The following is a 19,365-nucleotide window of genomic DNA, read 5'->3' as shown; positions in this document are numbered from 1 at the left end:
CGGGGAAGAGAGGAGGGGTGCTGTCCCTGCACCAGCCACCGGTGCCGTGCTCCAGAAGCAACACGTCAGGCCTCCCCATCCCGGCCCACCGCCGCCCTCCCGCTCACCGTAGGGGTGTCCAGCGAGCCACATGGACGTGCTGCCCGAGCGGGGCAGCCAGGGGTGCGTGGCCAGGTGGGCCGCAGGGTCAGCGGACCAGCGACCGGAACCTGCCAGCGCCGGGCCCCCAGTCACCATGAGGTTGGGGTTCAGGCCGTTAGCAGCACAGCTGGTGGGGTGCAGGCGGGCCAGGTCAGCCAGCTCCTTACTTTCTCTGGAAGCAAACAGGGGCATCAGGGACAGGCCGGACGGCCCCAGGGACGGGTGGGAGAGAAGGGGTGCCGCCCCAAGTCACCGGGGGACACCAGGCTGCTGCTGGGCCAACTGTGCACCCGGTGGACAGAAGAGCCAGCTGGGGCTCGGCAAAGGGCCCCCGGGGCCTTCCTCGGGAGGGTGTCCCACACTCTCGGAACCACCCCACAGCCAGGCGGGGTCATCCACCCTTGCCCTGGGGCTCCCAGGCCCTCACCTGAGCAGCTTCTCCTGGTCCCGGTCCAGCCGTGCCCCTAGCAGCCGCTCCTGCCGGTGCCTGGCCCGCTCATCTCCACAGTCCTCGTCGGCCCGGCTGTGCCCTGGGTCGGGGGGACAGGCAGCAAGTGAGGCCCACTCAGGGCCCCAACAAGCCCTCAGCATCCGAGCGGTTCCCTCACCCTGGCCGGATGCCCTCCGTGCCCAGAAACGTCCCTCCGTCGGCCCTCAAAGAGCCTACCTGGAACTCACACAGGTAACCGGGATATTGCAGTAAAACATCGTAACACGGATCCAGTAACAACACGGTATGAACCGAGTGGCATTCGCTGACACGGTTTTACTACTTTATCACCGGAAAGGCAGGTTCTGGGGGTGGGTCAGGACAGAGGGGAAACCACAACCCAAAAAAGCGGTCGCTGTTCAGAAGCACAGCAAGGCCCGGATCACGGGAAATCAGCTTCCCCCCCTGAGGCCCCGTCATGGTTCTGTCTGCTGCAGACCTGTGGCTGATGTTTTCAAAATCAAGACGGAAAAGTGAAACCAGAGAACGCTACATGTGTGTGGGCGAGTGGAGGATATGCGGGCTGCCATCCGGCTCACCCACCCTTGCCCTGGTGCCCAGGGGACGTCCCTCAACCCGTGGCTGGTCCAGCTGCACCTCCCATGAGCCCCCCGCCTTCCCCAGAGCAGAGAAGGCAGGTCCTCAAGTCCCGGCCAGCTCTGCAGGGGCAGGAGCTCGTGGAGGGCACCCAGGGTCCAGCCCTCCTCACCCCACCTGCCCAGCCACTCTTCCGGAACGTTTTCTACACCAAACAGAAGTCAGTGCGCGTGTGGCTGCCCCGGGCCGGCTAGGGCCCAGGAGGCGGGTGCTATCACCAGCAGAAGCCACTCAGCAGGCAGCTGAGACTCTTCTCGAAAGAGAAACCGCCGAGGCTGGACTAACTCCTTCTCTAGGGTCAGTCATGCTGGACTGGTGTCCTCCCACCCAGGTCTCGGGAGGTACACCCGGGGAGGAAGCCGCTCCCAGGGCCCGGGACCTTATCGGTTATTACCCTGCTGGAGACAAGCGTCTGGGGCCACCTTGCCGGGGCCCCCCAGCAGTCTCCCCACTCATGGTCCTCGTGGGCGGGGACCCAACTTGGAATGCGGCCGTCGGGCATCTCCCCATCGTTTCTCCCCTCCTGCACCCCCAACACCAGGAGCTCCCGAAGAACAGAGCCCCCAGGAGAGGCTCAGGGATGCAGGGGCTTCTCCTTCCCCTTCAGGAAAGTGGAAACCCCCAGCCCCAGAACAAAGGAGAGAAGCCCACGGGGAGGGGCAGCCACACAAGCCCACGTGCCTGATGGACCACGCACACGGGGTGGGGGGGGCAGGCAGCCTAGAATCGGGGAGGGTCGCATCCTGAGAGGCAGCTGGAGATGGACCAGGGGCCACCGGGGGCGGGTCTGCAAGTTCCAGAAGCCACTGGAGCAACAAGGAAGCAGCGTGTGCGCTTAAGCAGAGAAAAGCCAGCGAGTTGGGGCACCGGCAGGGCAGGAGTGGGGGTGGGCGAAGGAGTCTTCTTGCTGACCTGGCCCCCATGGGTCACACAGGTGCGTCCCAGGCCACCCACGAAGTCACCCCATGCAGGCCCTGAGCTGAGTCTTCTTGTGCCAACACCCGGTCCCCACGACTGTTCCCAGCACACGGCAGGAAGTGCAGGAAGCAGAGGGGAAAGGCGGGAGGTGGGAGAACAAGCCCGCGCCAACCCGGGGTGAGACCCAGTGAAGGTGTCCCGGCCTCCAGTGTCAATGTGGTTCCCAAATCCAAGGGGACCCTGAGCCCGCCAACCCCCTCCATGAAGGACTGGAAGGGGCCCCCCTCCCATCCCGGGCTTTCAGGCAGGGCCATCCAGAGTCCTTCAGCTGGACTGGGAAACCAGAGCATGTGTCTGAGCTTCCTTCTCCTGTGGGGATGGCCTCCCAGGCCCACAGAAACCCCAAAGACCCTCCCGCCCACTGGCCACGCTGGGGTGGCAGACAGGCTTTGGCACAGAGCTCCTGGTGTCCCCAGAAGGGACAGGCGCCTGCAGTGTGGCCTGCCCCCCAAGACCTCTGTCCTCAGGCCTGATGCCTCTCCACTGCCCTGGCTGTCACCACGCAGGCCCTCAGGGGCTTCCCACCCTAGGTGCCACCTGCACCAGAAACCTGTATGCAGGCCCGCCCACCTGGGAGCACCCACCACCCCCAGGGTCACTCACGCCAGAGCCCCAGACCCCTCCCTCCAAATACAGCTGATCTCCAAAGAAATGTGACACGCCCTCCACCACCTGGCCCCGGGGCACCACCCACGTCCTCCTGCGCCAACCTGCTCCCTCTAATCCCTGCTCACACCTGTCCCTCCTATGGAGGGCCAGACCCATGGAACCAAGCCCCTGGGCCTGACTCATGCTGCCCAGCTGTCCCCTCCAGTGCACCCCCAGCCTCTCTGCCCTCCAGTCACACTCAGGACCACACACGCTGTTCCCTCCACCCAGAGTGCCCTTCCTCTGTACTACGCAGCCTCCCCAGTAAGAGCTCAGCTCATACGATACCTCCTCCAGGAAGCCCTCCCAGACCACCTCTCCTCTATCATGCCCCCTTATTTGTCTCCCTCATAGCACTGAGCACAACACACAGCCGTTTTGCTTGTTGGTTGTTCACCGTCTGTCTCCTCCTCAGACTGTGCATTGCTCTCGTTTGAGCAGTCACACTCCTGGCTGTCTACCTCTCTCCTGCACAATGCCTGACACAGAGGAAGCTGCTCAGCAAATATGTGGGAAGTGAATAAATGAATTCACGAGGATAGCTAGAGGAACAGTGAGCTATGCAGAGAGAACAAACGGCAGGTGCAAAGGCCCTGAGGCAGGAGCGTGCCAAAGAACATCAAGGGGGCCACGGTGGCTGAAGAGAGTAATAAGGAAGAGAGTGTGCAGGTGAAGAGCGGGGTACAGGCTGTGGAAGGGAATATGGTCGAGATTCTGTTCAAGGTAAAAGGAGAAGCCAGAGGAAGCTCTGAGCAGGGATGAGACATGATCTGACTACGGCTTTGAAAACCAACTTCCCTCCAGCCACCTGTGGACAAGCGAACCAGAGGGCCCATCGCCTCTCTGTGCTGAGCTCCAGGATGGCAAGGGACCAGCTCCTCCAGCAGGGAGGAGTGTGGGGCAGAGGGTCAGCTGCTCCGAGGTCCCACACACCCAGGACCCCTTCACCCCAACCCTCGAGGCATGAGCTCTGGAGACATCCAACATTTCAAAGCTGCCTCTGTGCCCTGCACACACTCATTCAGTGGTCGTCAACCCAGGAGGTGGGTTCCAGCCCTCATCCCATCCCAGATGAGGAAACTGAGGCACAGGAAGGTAAGCTACCCAGGCCGCACCACTGACTGACAAGGAGGCGTCAGGCTAGCATCGCGGTCTGACCGGGTCTTCCTGACCACCAGGGTGCACACCCCTCCACACGCAGAGCCCGCACAGGGCGGGCACTGGTGAAACAGCAGCACTGCTGCCACTGCCTATCCGCAGCCCTGCCCCAGGGCCCACATCCCCAGCACTGACAGCCCCTCCGTGGGTCACATGCTCTAATCCGGCCATAACGGCAGAGGCTCAGGCTAAGGCCCGGTTCCCACGGCAACTCCCTCCCGGACTCCATCTGAGCATTTCTGCAGATATGGCGACCACCAACTCCGGCCAATTCTGTGCTTTCCAGAGTCTGGGGTCAATACCACCGCTTACACCCGATGCAACGCCAGCTCTGCCCGGTATGATGGGCAGCAGGGCGGGGTGGGGGCACCATCATGGCCCCCCAGACTTGGTCCCCAATTCGACTCCACCATAGAGGTGATAACGTGCAAGATGGAGAGATGGGAGGCACAGGTCTGGGCTTAAGGCAGGCCCTGGGTGAGCCCTCGGGGCATTTCTCATAAAAGGATCTCGGGCTCATGGCAGAAGCTCTGAGCCCTTAAGGCCCTGAATGCAAACAGAGCAAAGGAAGGCCTGTTTATGAAGCACCTACTACGAGCGCCTCAGCCCACCTGGCATCAGGGAACGAGGAGGCCCTCCCTAGCGCCACGTAGTAAATGGGGACACCAGGGCCCAGAGGACTTAGGCCTCAGGTTCAAGGTCACGCAGCTGCCAAAGGCAGAGCCTGGATGTGAACTCACTGACAGGCACAGGGCTCACTCCACAAAGTAGGAGCCGGGAGGTCAGGAAGACCCAGGAGCCCCGGGCTGACAACAACCATTCAGCTGGGGTAACGCCAACTCCTCCCCTCCCCCAGGGTGGTCATCCAGATTGGGGAAAAATCACCACTTCTTACAGGCATTTTTTTTTTAAGGAGAGTAAGACTCCATTCACTTTCCAAGGGTCACCAGCAAACAGAAAGGCAGTCTCAGCCCGATAATTCCTGAAGGTCTCGTCTCAAACTGTCCCATCCTCTCTCTCTCCCCTCACCCCGCCCAGACACTTGCACACACATACACGCTCACACACACACATTCTCACCTGCACTCTCTCACACACACTCCCTCATACACATTCTCCCACACACACTCACAACCCCATGGACACAGGTCCCTTGGGCACGGCCAGGTACTCCGGCCACCAGGATGAGTTCTGGGGACCAGGAGTGCTAACTGGGGTGCCATATCATGTCACACGAGCATTCTTCTAAAAAAAGGACCCCAAAAGATCTCTTGCCTACCTAGCGAGCGGGCTTCTCCACCACCCAGCCAGCCACCTCCAAGCCAAGGGCCAATGCCCAGACTTTGAATCCCAGGCTAAGGCAGGGCCTCATGTGAGCTCCTGGGGTCAGAGGACGGGCCTCCCTGGCTCCAGGGGGGCTCCACACAGAACAATGGGCTCAGTTCAATAAACATTCCCTAAGACATCACTTGCTCTGAGCCTTCTGGCTGGATAAAGACCATCTGCAGCTGTAGTACATTCAGATGGGCAGTGACCAGGCAAGACCCAGGGCAGCCTTGAGCGTCACCAGGCTCCTCTGGGAGGGCAGGGCTGGGGCTACGGGTCTAGGAAGCAGCTGTGACAGGACACAGCACTGGCCGCTCACTGCGGACGGAGGCTGAAGCCCAGGCAGGAGTCAGTGCAGGCGGGCACAGGAGGGCCAGGCTCAGGGAGGGACGGGGACACAGGGCACATACACCCAAGATGCCCGTGTATCTTGGAAAATCTAGGAGGCGCAGGGAAGCCGGTCGCACGGGGGCCGCGATGTGAGCCAAGCCTGAGCTTGCGGCTGGCGAGTCTGGGAGCGAACTGGGGGCGGGGACAGAGACCCAGGGAGGAAACCCAGGCCAACCGCTAAAAAGTCACATGAGCTAGGGGCAGCGGGACACAGCCTTCCTTCCGGGGCCCTTACCCCAGCCTGCCAACACCCCACACCTCAACACACTGACCACGGCCTGAAGCAGCGGGGCAGCCTCAGTGCCTGACCCACAGGTGAGGCCCTCGGCTCAATTTTGGGCTCTGGGCAGCCCAAGTCCAGAGTTCCAACCAAAATGCCGCAAATAGCAACTCTCCAAAATCTCAGGAAGGAGTCCAATGGCAAAATATGCAAGGGACAAACGGAACTGTAACCGATCAACCAAGTTCTGGAAAGATATTCAACTTTACTAATAGTTAAAAGAAACACACCATTCCTCCCTACAGAACTCGACAACGATTGTTTGGGGTTTTTTTAGTAACGCTAAAACACAACTCTGAGGAGTCTAAAACAGAACAGACTGCAAACAAGCATATAAACTCTCTAACTACCTAAGAAGTCACAAAGGCATTCAATATCGAGACCACAGGAATGCCGGGGCCCTAGTTTCTATCTGTCACACTCAGTCACTTATCAAACACCTACTATGCGCTAGGTACTGGGAACACTGAACTAGGTCAAGTAAGGCACGGTTACCTCCCTCAAGGACCTGGAATTGAAAGCTTAAAGCTAATTTATTCGTAGGAATCTATTCTTAGAAAATGACTCAAAGTATCAGTGAGGCGCAATGCACGAAAATATTCAAAGTAACTTCCTAAACACAAAAACATCAGAGAAGGGAAAACTAAAATGCCACGAGGGAACGGCGGCGCATGCTCTGGACAAAACACCAAAGACCATTAAAAATGATACTTATAAAGAGTTGGCAAAAACAAGAGCCCGCCCACAAGGGAAAAACACAAGACCCAAGATCACAGTGCACTGGAGGCTCTGCAGATCAAACGGGAAAATGAATCTGGGGAAAGAGCTCCAAGTGTCCAGGGTGGTGGAAAAAATCTAATGGTCCCTTTTCTTCTTTCTCCTCTCGTGCATTTTACACATTTTTCTACGTGTGTAACAGAAAAAGCAATAGCAGCCACAGCCCACAAGTAGGATAAAGGACAAACAGTCCCAGGAAGGTGGGAGAGAGGGGTGCAGAACAAAAGGAGGCAGGTAGAAGCAGAGAGCAAAGGTGGGGAGGTGAAGGGGGAAGAAAAGGTGAGGGGTGGGGGTGTGGTGGGGGTGGGACCCGTGACCCACCTTTGACGTTGCTCAGAGACAGGGAACGCTCTTGGTCCGCCAGCCCAGGCACCAGGCGGCCACTGCCACTGTCCTTCTGCCGGGCCACGGCCACCGCAATTCCCACGGGTGGGTGTCGCACCTCTGCCTCACCCTGGGCACCGGAGCCCTCGCGTCCGAAGGCCTTGGCGCTCTCGGGCCTCTCCGGGTCCCGCTTCAGCTGCCGGCCCCCAGCCGCTGCAGGGCCCGCGGGGTGCGGGAGGCGGGCCTGGGCACGTGGGGCAGCCGTGGGAGCGGGCTCGGGCTTCATGGTGCCCAGGCCTCCGAAGGGGCTCTTCTTCCCGCAGCCGCCGGGGCGCACGGCCACGGCCTCGCGGGCAAAGCTGCCGCTGTATTTGATGAGGCTCTGCATGGCCGAGGCCTCTCCCGGCCCGTGGGCCGCGGCGTGCAGTTCGGCGCCCGGCCTGGCGCAGGTGGCCCCGGCGCGGGGCAACGCGCCCCCGGGGTCCAGGTAGGCCTTCTTGGAGGCGGCGGCAGCGGCAGCCTCCTCCTCGGCACGGCTGGCGTGGTGGTGCTGAGCGGCCAGCACGGCCATCTGCGTTGTGGCGAAGTTGCCCAGCTCGAAGGGTTTCCATTTGTGCTCAGGGCCGGCGGGAGGGGGCGGCCGCCCTGGCTCTAGGCCGAAAAGCTTGGCGGCCTGCTGGGAGGCGGAGGCGACAGCGGGGCCGCGCGGGGCGCGCTCGCAGGGCCGGGGCTCGGCCTCGGGCTTGAGCAGCTCCTTGGCGGGGAGGTAGGCCCGGGGGTCCGGGGAGGAGCGCGCGGCCCGCGCCGGTGGGGCCTCGGAGGGCGGCGGCCGCTTGAGCGAGCGGATCACGGAGCTCTTCTCGCGGAAGCTCTCGGGTCGGTCGGGGGGCGGCCGCGGAGACCCGGGCGGGGCCTGCAGGACGCCGGGCCTGCCCGCCTCGCGCTCCCGGGTCCGGGCGTCACGCGCCTGCGACGCAATCTGGATGGGTCCCGGGCGCTCGTCAAAGGCCTCCACGGAAGGCACAAAGGTGGGCGCCACCACACGGTGCTCGCGGCCCGCCTCGCGCGCGGCCGCCACGGGGAAGATGGTGTAGACGCCGGCGGGGGCGGGCTGCGGCGCAGCGAAGGCGCCGGAGGCGGCGGGGGGCGCAGGCGGGCCCTTGCTCACGGGCGGCGGCGGGAGCGGCGAGGGACAGGGGCAAGGCCCCGGCAGCAGGGCCTCTGCGCGCCGCAGCCGTGCGCTCTCATCCTGGCGCGCAGTCTCCTTGGAGCTGCGGGCCACCTCGGCCACCAGTGCGGGGAGCCCCGCGTCCCCCGCGCCATTGCAGAGGCTCAGCGACGGTGGTGGCAGTGGCGGCGGGTTCTTGCCCTTGGACTCGGTGGTGGCCGTGCCCGGCGCCCGCGGGGGCCCGGGCTCGGCCAGGAAGGGCGACAGGCGCTCTGGGAGGCGCGGGGGCCCGCGGTCCTGGCGGCCCTCCGCCCGCGCCTCTTGGGTCAGGTCCACCACGCCGCGGGGCCCCGCTGCCTCTTCACGGGCCCGCGGGTCCTTCTTGCCGAACAGTGGGGGCGGCTCCCCGCCGCGGCCCATCCGGTCCTTGGCTGGACCTTCCCGAGAAGAGCCTTTGGTCGAGGCGCCCGACGAGTGGCTGCCTGGGGTCCTGGAGGAGGGCGCATGAGAGTGCAGGGCACCCGGAGCTCCAGGGGCGGGCAGGTAGAAGCCGTCTGCAGAGAAGAAAGAGCGCAGCTGTGAGCGAGTGCCTCCTCCGCCGGGGGAGAGGGAAGAGAGGCCCCAAAGGGTGCCCTAGACCCCAGGGCAAGGAGGAGGGCCATGCAGAGCGCAGCCCGGGAGAGGGCAGGCTCTGGAAATGGATAAAACCAAGCTGAAACCCCGCCTTGGCCACCTACTAACCTTTCTGAGCCTCAGTTTTCTCATCTGTGAAAGGGGGAGAGGCCAGAATTAAGAGCTGCCCAGAGGGGCCAACAGGATTAGATGAGGGCAGGACAACTAGAAGGCTCCAGAAGGCTATGGGTGGGCCCAGAGCGCCTGTGGGGGCCCTTGGGGGCTGGGGTCTTGGGAAACACAGCTGGGAAGCTGCCTGGAGTACTGGGTAGTGGTCCCTCCCAACCTCATTCCGCAGCTCCCCCCAGTCTCCCCACTCCTGCCCTCTGACCTTTCTGGGTATCGAAAATGCTGGGCTGGCCCAGCTGGCTGAGGAGGGGGCTCCCGCTGCTGGGGGGCTCCAGGTGGTTCAGGTGGAGGTAGGATGGGTACAGCCCGCTGGGCAGGTGGGAGAAGCCTGCAAGAGAGAAAAGAAGCCAGCTGGGACACCTCATGCCTCCCACCGGGAGCTTCCTTCCACCCTCTGCTTCTTGGAAATAACGTGTCTTGGCTGTCAGCCCCCTGGTGCTGGGAGCCCTGAGGTTTACCACCAGCTCCCACAGCAAGGATTGCCCCCTCCCAATCCTGGCACTCCAATCCCAGGCAGCCCCCAGGGGCTAGGGCTCTCGAATCCCCCAGGAAGAGAATCAAATTGGACCCAGCGCAGGGCAATGAGGATGATGAAGATAGAAGGCAGTTCTAATCACAGACCAAACCCTTTCAACTGCTCTGCCTTTGTTATTCTCATTTAAATTTCAAAGGAAAAAAACCTGTGAGGCAAATACTCTTAATATCCCCATTTTACAAATGAGAAAACTGAGGCTCAGAGAGGCCCACTTGCCCAAGGTCCCCCAGCAGAGGAGCCTAGCTTTGAACTGAGGTCACCAGAACTCTTAACCTTAGCCCAACATGGACCCAATTGAGTGGTTTACTGGCTTAACTTCTCTGCTGTGTGACGCCAACCAAACAGGTCACTTGCCTTCTCTGAACTTCAGCCTACTCAGCATCTCCAGCTGCTGGGTCTCCCAGGCAGGTGCTTCTAGGAAAGAATTCCTCCTGCCAGGGGTCCTCCTAACCTCCCACAACCCCCTGCACCCCACCAGTGATGCCCCAGAAGAACCAGGGCCTTACAGGGTACAGAAGACAGGAAACGGAGGCCACGGAGAAAGAAACAAGAGGCCTAAAAGAGTACACAAGGAATGGAGGCCCAAGAGCCATTCAGCAGGGCCCAGAAGGCCAGACAGGTGAGCAGGTGCTGGGGCAATGGAGGAGGATCCTGCCTCTCCTCCTGGGCGGTGGGTCCTACAGGACCTCAGACCCACTGGTGATCCCTGACGGACTTGGGTCCCCCATGCCCCCCAGTCACTCCCTCTGAGGCCAGAGATGCAGGACCCGTCCCTGGCCACGCTGGGTGCACATCTTCACCCACAGCCCCACCTGACAATGACACTAACAGCAATCACAAAACGATAAGCAACACCTGATACACGTTATCTCACTTCATCACTGAAACAACACTCCTGGGTAGGCACTGGTTCCCGCTACTTTCTCATCTGTAAAATGGGCATAATAGTCCCTTCTCATGGCTTGTTCTGAGGATAGTGAGTTCAAGGATGCAGTTCTTTGTGTTTGCTATCATTACTATTATTACCGGTATTTGCTGGCAAAGGAGAAAAGGGAGTCAGGCTGATGGCACACAGGCACCAGAGGCAGCCTCTGCCCCTCGGGCCCCTCGAGCACCCCCGCTCTGGGCCGGTGGAAATGGGAGGCTCAGATGGGACCCCAGCCCGGAAGGACTGCCCACCATCCCAGACCTAGAGGCAGGATCGCCCCCTCCGTGCGGGGCACGCACAAGTCAGGACGAGGACGGAAGCACTCGGTGACAAGTGGCAGAGAAGGAAGTGGGGAGACAGTGGGTGGCGAAAGGCCCAGAAAAGCCTGAGCCTGCAACAGGCACCCGACCCAGGAGCACCCCAGGGCACCCAGGAGGCAGCAAGAGCGAGCCAGCACCCAGCAGCTAAACTCCACCAGAGCCCAAGGTGGAGGAGGAACTCAGCGTCCCCCAGGCCCATTCCTTCACTGACAGAGGGGAAACTGAGGCTCCACGGAGGCCCAGGATTTGCTCTGGGCTGGCAGGAAGCCAAGCCGGCAGACCTCCCCACGTTTAGGGGCGTCACCGCAGAACAGCAACAAGAGAGCCCAATGGCACCTGGTCCCACTGCTCCCACAATGACAATTACTGACGAGCTGACTGTGCACTGAGGAGATGGCGGGCACAACAAACTAGGCCCTGCCCTCAGAGCTCACTGGCGGGGAAGCTGGTATCTCACGAAAAAACGGATGAATGTGTCATCACAAGTGGGAGGTGGAACCGGGGTGGGGGGGGGGGGTGTTTGAGCCAAGCCCTGGAGGAGGAACAGGAGATAGCCAGGGAGCTGCGGTGCGGGCCTGCAAGCAGAGCAAACAGCACGTGTAAAGGCCCTGGGACAGCGCCAAGAGGGAGCGCTGAGCATCTGAAGAACAGCAGGGAGGCTGGATGACCAGAGCTGGGTCCCACAGGCCACAGCATGGAGGAGTGACCGTGGAGACAGAGGGGAGGGGGCAGACTTGAGAAGTGCTGGGGACAGCGGCCCAGCGCCCTCGGCCCGCCCGCCTGGCTCGCTCCTTACCTTCGTGGGCATGGGCGGCCCACAGCTGCACCATGGGCAGGTTGCTGGGGGTGGGGGGGCGGAAGGAGAGGTCAGAGGGCAGGGGCACCGGGCTCCCATGGGATGAGGCCGAGGGCCCCATCCCGCTGGCCACAAAGCTGCCCAAGAAGGCCTCGCCTGCAGAAAGAAGGGGGGCTGTCAGGCAGCCACCAGGCCACCGCCGCCCAGCCCACCGCCCCGAGATCCCCGCCTCTCCCTGCTTCTCGAAGCTGACACTGGCAGGGAGACCAAACAAACCTCCTCCGCCCCGCCCCACCCCAGCCCCTTGGACTCAGGACCACCCTGGGTCAACTCAGCCAGACTCAGGGCTTGAGAAAACTGCCCAATGAGACCGCAGGTGCCTCCAGGGCACCCGACACTCTTGGCAGAAGGGCGTTACCACCCCCAGACCAGAGGGGGGATGGTTCTCCCCATCTGCACCCGAAAGCTGAGGCTCAGTGCGGGGTAGGGACCTCCGGAGGCCACAGAGTGACGAGGTGGAAGGGGGCTCAGGTTCTGAGCTTCTGGACCAGCGAGGACACCAGAGAGCTGGAGAATGGCCTCCAAGGACCCCAAGGCAGCCCTGGACAGGCCCGGACCAACCCCACAGCCAACCCTGTGCGGGAGGAACCATGTGCCCATTTAACGGATGAGGAAGCTGAGGCTCAGAGATGGGAAGTGCCTGATCCCACAGCCTGTGACCAGGGGCTCTGAATGCAGCCCAGCAGCCTGTCCCAGAACTACAGGGAATGAAGGAGAGCAGTGGACAAGGGAGGACTGTCCCTTCAGAGAGCAGAGCTCCTCCTACTGGGGCCCCTCACATGGGGGCGTGGGGGCTGACTGATGCCAGGGAGGACAACCGGCTAGGGCCTGGGTGGAAGCCGCACCCACCCCTGCCACGCCCCATTTGGCCAGGCCCCCACCCGCAGGGGTGGGTCCTCCCTCCTGCCATCCAGGCATGCTGCCCCTAAGCTCCACATGCCTGTCCTTCAGGGCAAGACGCTGGCAGGCCCCCAGCTCACAGGCCGGGGGAGGCCTACGAGACCTGGGCAAGGGGCTTCCCTTCCCTGGCCTCTGTCTGCTTGTCAGCAAAATGGGGATAATAATAACGCCTCCCTTGAGAATTGTAGTGAAGGAAGAAGCATGCATTTAACAATAATAATAATAATAAACAGCAGCAGCGCCCGTTCACTGAAAGGTGCCAAGCCCAGCTCTGGCCACTGAGGTAAGAGCTCCCCAGGTGCCCCTCAGGTAACCTCTCCAAGCCCACCCACACCCTCTGAGTCCCCACAGGCCTCCACGCAGGGCCTACAGACCCGCCCTCACCACCTCCCCGGGGGCAGAGGAGGCCCAAACGTCCCCCCAGGCCCTTCAGGGCGCACACAAGGGGCAGGGCCTCCTCTCTGTCGCCCAGAGTGGGGCTGGCGTCAGGCAGAGCGATGGGAGGACGCCTGGCACCACGTGGCATCCCCACCACCCCGCGTCCGGGCCCCCCATCCCACCCCCACCAGCCCCCTCACCGGACTCCAGCGCCAAGCCCTCGGGACCCAGGGCCATGGTGGCCGGTCAGTCGGCCCATGCAGCCCCAGCCTGGGCAGCGGGGCCTCCGGGCCGCCAGGCCCCAGGCTTCCTCCTCTGCGGGCGGGGGGTGGCCGGCTCCGGAAGCGGCAGCGAGGGGTTTGCGCAAGGCCTTACATCACCCGCCGGCTCTTCCTGCCCTGGGCCTGCCCCTGCCCGGGCTTGTGAAACCCGCTCAGCGGCACCCCAGGCCTGGATGCCACCAACAGCTCCCGCCTGCCACAGGGCTCAACGGTGCCCGAACTCCCTCCCCCGGGCCCGGCGGGCAGGCCTGGGCCCTCCGAGGGCAGCGGTGTGCAGCTCCCCTCACGGCCAGGCCCAGGACAGTGGCGTTTATTTGCACAACTTCACTCTCCCCACCCCCTCCCCTAATGATGCTCCTGAAGCAGCGGAGGGGCAGGGCTCAGATACATGAGGTAAACCCCCGGTTGCTGGGACTCCCTTCCACCTGACCCCCCAGCTCATTCCCACCTCGGGGCCTTCCCTGGGCCTCAGAGAAGCCCTCCGCCCGGGACGACGTGGAAATGTAGACCTGTGTCCCCCAGGAGCGGAGTCGGCCTCCCCCGAGGTGCCCAGGGCCTGGCACACAGCAGGCATCAACTCTTGGCCTAAGTGACTGCACTGTGTCTGATCCTCGCAGGGCGAAAGCAGATGGACACATGTCCGGATTAGGAGAGAAGGCAAGCACAGCTCCTGACACCTGAGAACGCATGTGCCACTCCGGCTGTCCTGCCTGGTCCCCCTAGGGTGGAGGACAAGCAGCTGACCCCCCAACCCCACGCCACCGGCATCTCCGGACTGCCTTCTGAGCTCCACACCCCCGCATCCCTCCCCCCGGAGTACCTGGAGCTCTCCTCTGAGTCTAGGGACACATCCTCCACTCCTCACGCCCACCCCTGGGGACACAGCGGTGGCCTCCTGGGTTCACAGGGAAGGGTGGAGGCCTCCGGGCTCTGGGGGGCAGTGACAGTCAAGCCAGAGCGCACCGCCTTTCCCTAGACTTGGCTGGAAATCCTCCAGCACAGCCTGGGGTGGGAGGGGTCTCCATCCCTCTCATCCCAGACTGAAGTCAAGGCCTGGCCCCCCTTCCCTGGTCCCAGGCTGCCCCCTGGTGACCAGAGGCCTCCGTGCCACCTGCCCACCCACGTGAGTATCTCACTCCACGACTGTCCAAGCCTAGAACAGTGAACCCGTAATAAAGTACCCTTATTCATAATTAGAAAGGGGGACCTAACCCAACTTCAACAGACACCGGGCTTCACATGGAGACGCTCATGGAATCTTCCCACAGGCCTTTCGTGGGGCACAGAGGACAATCCCAAAGCCACCCAGCCCTGGCCCAGGGGCAGAGCCAGGGCTGACCCGGAGCCCAGCCGTGCAGCCCACACCCCTCCTACAGGGTAGCCACTCGAGGGCCACCAGGATTCCCCGTGGGAGTACGTGCCCACTGGCCTGCCCGCCATCCTGGACAGACCAAAACCTGGTGAATCAATGACACCTGTTCTAGATATTCGCTGGACACTCCAGGAGCCACTGGCCACTTGTGGCTACTGAGCACTTGAAACATGTGGCTGGTGAGACTGAGGAACCGCATCTTCAATTTTATTAAATTTTAATTAATTTAGACTTAATTTAGCCACAGTCTGGATGGAAGGCTCTTCCCTGCTGGAAACCAGAGCAGGGCAGGGATGGGACCTCTGACAGGCCGGGCCCCCATCATGGACAGAGGCGCGACAGAGGCGGGGGCGGGGGGCCCAGGGGACAGTGGAAAACAAATCCTGGCCCCAGCACCCACGGCTCTGTGACTCTGGGTGAGTTACTTCACTTCCCCAGGCTGAGAAGCAGGATAACAGGAATCTCTCCCCTCCAGGTGGACGCACAGATTAAATGAACTCACGTTTGTGAAACACCTTCATGAAGTGCCTCGTTATTTATAGCTACACAACCTGGGGTTTGAAGAAGCCCAGCAACTGCTCCAGGTCAGGGTCCAAGTGGGACTATCCCCTCTACCCAAATTCCATCTGTCCTTCCTTAAAATAAAACTTTTATTCTGAAACTAGAGAGAGATGGTGGTTGCCCATGATGAATGCACTACCTACCACGGAAGGGCATGCTTGCAAATAATTTATTGCGCATTATGTGAATTTCACCTCGATTTAAAAAAAAAAAAACATGTAAGCTCCTCTCTCTGCCTCTGAATCCAACACTGCATCTCCCTGACCTCGCTGCCCAGGGCACCCCAGGGCCCAGAGGTTTCCAGGCTGGCACTTCCTGTCCTGTGGCTCACCCTCCCACAGCCGTGGGAGTGAAGGAATCTTGTTACCCCCATTTTACAGACTAAGAAACTGAGGCTCAGAGAGACTGTCTGGCATCACCGGGCCGGGGCAAGCAAGTCGCTCAGCTGGTGCTACAAGCACACTGCATAGCAAGGCCTCAGCTCAGGAATCCCACCACGCCAGGCCCTCGGCTCCAGACCGGCCACTGTCCCTCGGACCCTGAGTGAGGGAACCCCCTCACACAGGGCCTGGCCCTCGGAGGTGCCTGGAAAATGGTTTTCCCCTTCTCCGGTCCCAGTGAGAGAGGAAGGATGCCCCTGGGGCAAGAAAGGCAGTCCCGAGGCCTGGCTATGGGGCAATGTGCCCGTGCCCCTACCACTGCCCAGGGGAGAGGTCCAGGTCCCTCTGGGAATATAAGCAGCAGGGAGCTGGGCATGGGCCCCCCACTCCACCCAGCCTTGGCACCCCCCCACCAGGACTGAGCTAACAGGCCCTCCCAAGCTGGGACCTGCCAACATCCCAGCCCCTGCCACCCCATGCACTGCATCTCGGGAACACAGCAGAGAGCCATGAGTTTGGGGGTGCAGGCCAGCCTGTTCTCAGCCATCGCCACCTCCTTCATCCACACTGAGAACACAGGAAGGGCTTCAGGGCTTTGCCGACTCCAAGGCTGGCCAAGGTCACCAGGAGGCAGAACTCGAATCCTGAAAAGGTGTTTGCTTCCTTCCTTCCTCCCCTCACTGCTCAGGCAGGGCTCCCAGGTGCTGGGGGCTTGGGAATGAGGCCCATCTGGATGAACCCCACAGGGGGCTGCACTACGCTCACCTGCTGGTCCCTAGAGAGGGCAACGGTGAGGTCATCTTAGCCGGTCAGTGGAACCTTGCCTCTGTAATGGATGGAGTCACTGGGCTCCTTCTAGAAACTGCCTATATAATAGGTACCTGAAGTCCTCGCTGGTGGGAGCGGGGAGGGGGACTTGGATGAGATCATGGTGGGTACAAAGGTCTGGTAAACAATGAAGGACTCCATAGGACTTTATCACAGGCTTGGGCGGGAATATGGGACAGCACAGCCCCACCGGCTGCACCCCAGGGCCTTTGCACCTCAGCCTGGAATCCACTCCTCCCTCCAGATACTGCAAGTTATCTGTATGTACCTCACTCCCTTCTCTTGCAGCCCAGGTGACAGGGGACGAATGTGGCCTTCCTGCCGTCACTGCAACCTGCCCCACCCCCACCTCTTTCCTGACTTATTTTTTCCACCGTGCTTATCACCACTTATCAGACCATATACACATTAGCTCCTTCTTTATTGTAGTTCCTTACTTATTGTCCCTCTCCACCCACTGGAACAGGAGGAGGCAAGCTTTCTCTTGAAAGGGCCAGATAATAACTACTTGAGGCGTTGCAGGCTTATTCTGCCTGCCTGACAATACTTAAAACTACTGGGCTTTGTCCCAGTGAAACTTTATTTACAAAAGACAGGAGATGGGCCAGATTCGGAGGCAGTTTGCAGACCCCTGCCTTCCAGTGTAGGCTTACACCATCCCCAGTGCCCCCCTGTGTACCTACACTGTACACAGTAGGTACTCGATTAATATTTATGGGTGGGAGGGATGGGCAAGGTCATGATCAGTTAGAACTGGATGAAGGACAAAGAGGAGCCTTTCCTGGGCCCTACTTCACAGCCAGCGTAGGGCTTCAAGGCGTCACTTCATGCTGTCTCTAATCCAACCACCCCCATGCCACCCTCCCCCCAAACTACCCACCCCCACCATCAACTCTGGGAGGGAGAGATTCTTGTCCCTTTTACAGATGAGGAAACTGAGGCTCTGACTCCAAAATCTACACTTTTCCACTCAGCCACAGCACCCGGACTCGAGACCCTGTTTTCATCTCTTCACTCCCAAAGATCCCCTCCACAACCAAACAAGAAACAAATGTGTTTTCCCTTCCTTTTTTTTTTTTTTTTTTTTTTTTTTTTTTTTTTTTGCGGTACGCGGGCCTCTCACTGTTGTGGCCTCTCCCGTTGCGGAGCACAGGCTCAGCGGCCATGGCTCACGGGCCCAGCCGTTCCGCGGCATGTGGGATCCTCCGGGACCGGGGCACGAACCCGTGTCCCCTCCCTTCCTATTTTAAAACGTTTTGGCCTCGCAAAGGAACTGCATCCCTTAAGAGGTCACCAAAGGCTATCAGAGTATCTCATCAGCATGATCAGCTCAGGGTTATCACCCAAAAAAAGAGCCCATTCTAGCCCAGAGCACAGACATGTGACTTTGCCGTTTCTATGACAGCCGCTGAAAATAGTCCGAGGACCCTCTGGATAAAATGACCTTCCGGGCTTCCCTGGTGGCGCAGTGGTTGAGAGTCCGCCTGCCGATGCAGGGGACACGGGTTCGTGCCCCGGTCCTGGAGGATCCTGTGCTCCGCAACGGGAGAGGCCACAACAGTGAGAGGCCCGCGTACCGCAAAAAAAAAAAAAAAGAAAAAAAAAATGACCTTCAGACTCCCATTCATCCCAAGATTTCTGTAATATCTAAGCCAGAGCAGGGGTTAATGCCCTATCTCATAAAGAAAGAGCCTTATCGTTCAATAAGAATCCCAAGCAATTCACAAATGAAGAATAGTAAATAGTAGCCGAATTCAGGAAAACGTTAGTATCGCAAACAAGTATCGAAACAGGACGACATCATTTTCATCTATCAAATCAGCATATCTTTAGTTTGATTGTGGGGGGGGTGGCGTGTGGAGCAGCAGAGGGAGGGTGAGGACAGGGCCAACCCATCCCCAGCTTTTGGAAAGCAAATCAGCAGGCTAGCAAAGCCCAGACCCACTTCTGGGGGTCCCCCTCAAGGAAATCACCTTTGTGGGCAAAGATGTACTTATTAGGATGCTCGCTGCAGCCAAATTGATCGAGAGATTTAATGCAATCCCAATCCAAACCCCAGTAGGCGCAAAGGTTGGGGGAGGGGGAGGGGCTGTGAAAATTGACAAACTGTCTCTAAAAGTTACATAGGAATTGAAAGTCGGGTGAAAAATTGAAGAGATTTTTGCACACCCATGTTCATAGCAGCGTTATTCCCATTCACAACAGCGAAAGATGGAAGCAACCCAAGGGTCCATTGGATAAACAAAACGTGGTCTATCTTTATACTAAGAAATATCATTCAGCCTTAAAAAGAAAGGACATTCTGACCCCTGACCCAACATGGATGAACCTTGAAGACAGGATGCTAAGCAAAATAAGCCAGACACAGGTCAAATATTGTTATGATGGCACTTCTAGGAGGTCCCTGGAGGAGCCAGATTCATAGAGACAGGAAGTAGAGGGTGGGGGGCTGGGGGAGGGGGATGGAGGTTAGTGCTTCATGGGGACAGAGTTTCAGTTCGGAGGATGGAAATGTTCTGGAGATGATGGTGGTGACTGTTAATGGTGGTGACTTGACTGATAATGTGAATGTACGTTATGCCACTGAACCGTACATGTAAAAATGGTTACAATGGCAAACTTACATGTATCGTACTAGTTAAAAGAAAAAGTTATATAGAAACACAGAAAATCAAGACTAGCCAGGGCAACCTTCAAGATGAAGAATAACGTGGGAAGACTTAGGCTATCAAATACCAATAATGCAGCTGGTGTGATATCGGCACATGGGTACATGAAAAGGCCTATGGGGACAGGATGGTTCAGAAACAGGCCCACCACTGCACAGGGTAGAAAAAGGATGGTCTTTTCAACACTGCTGGTCCGCCTGGACACCCATATGGGAAAAGCCATGAATCCTGACCCCCTACTTCACACCATACATAAAAATCCCTTCCAGGTGCACTGCA

The 19,365-nt window shown here is 59.8% G+C and overlaps 1 protein-coding gene across 11 annotated transcripts in view; it reads right to left on the bottom strand.

Moving 5' to 3' along the window:
* The window catches only part of TNRC18 (trinucleotide repeat containing 18), an 83,330-nt gene that overhangs the window by 49,132 nt on the left and 14,833 nt on the right, over positions 1–19,365 (bottom strand). For 6 of the 11 annotated variants that reach the window (XM_081255861.1, XM_081255853.1, XM_081255860.1 and 3 more), the window contains exons 3-7: positions 11,658–11,813; positions 9,281–9,406; positions 7,107–8,831; positions 569–671; positions 108–313 (exon numbers count right to left, since the gene is read on the bottom strand). In XM_081255861.1, the coding sequence (XP_081111987.1) occupies positions 108–313; positions 569–671; positions 7,107–8,831; positions 9,281–9,406; positions 11,658–11,813 (2,316 nt within the window). Of the gene's footprint in view, positions 1–107; positions 314–568; positions 672–7,106; positions 8,832–9,280; positions 9,407–11,657; positions 11,814–13,195; positions 13,345–19,365 lie in introns of those variants that run through there. The other 5 variants (XM_081255855.1, XM_081255863.1, XM_081255854.1 and 2 more) reach the window with 3 other exon arrangements.

Source organism: Mesoplodon bidens (genome assembly GCF_964165515.1).
Source record: "Mesoplodon bidens genome assembly, chromosome: 15".
Classification (NCBI taxonomy): Eukaryota; Metazoa; Chordata; class Mammalia; order Artiodactyla; family Ziphiidae; genus Mesoplodon; species Mesoplodon bidens.
Note: the sequence above shows the minus strand (reverse complement) of the source record. Positions and strands in the feature narration are given on the sequence as shown.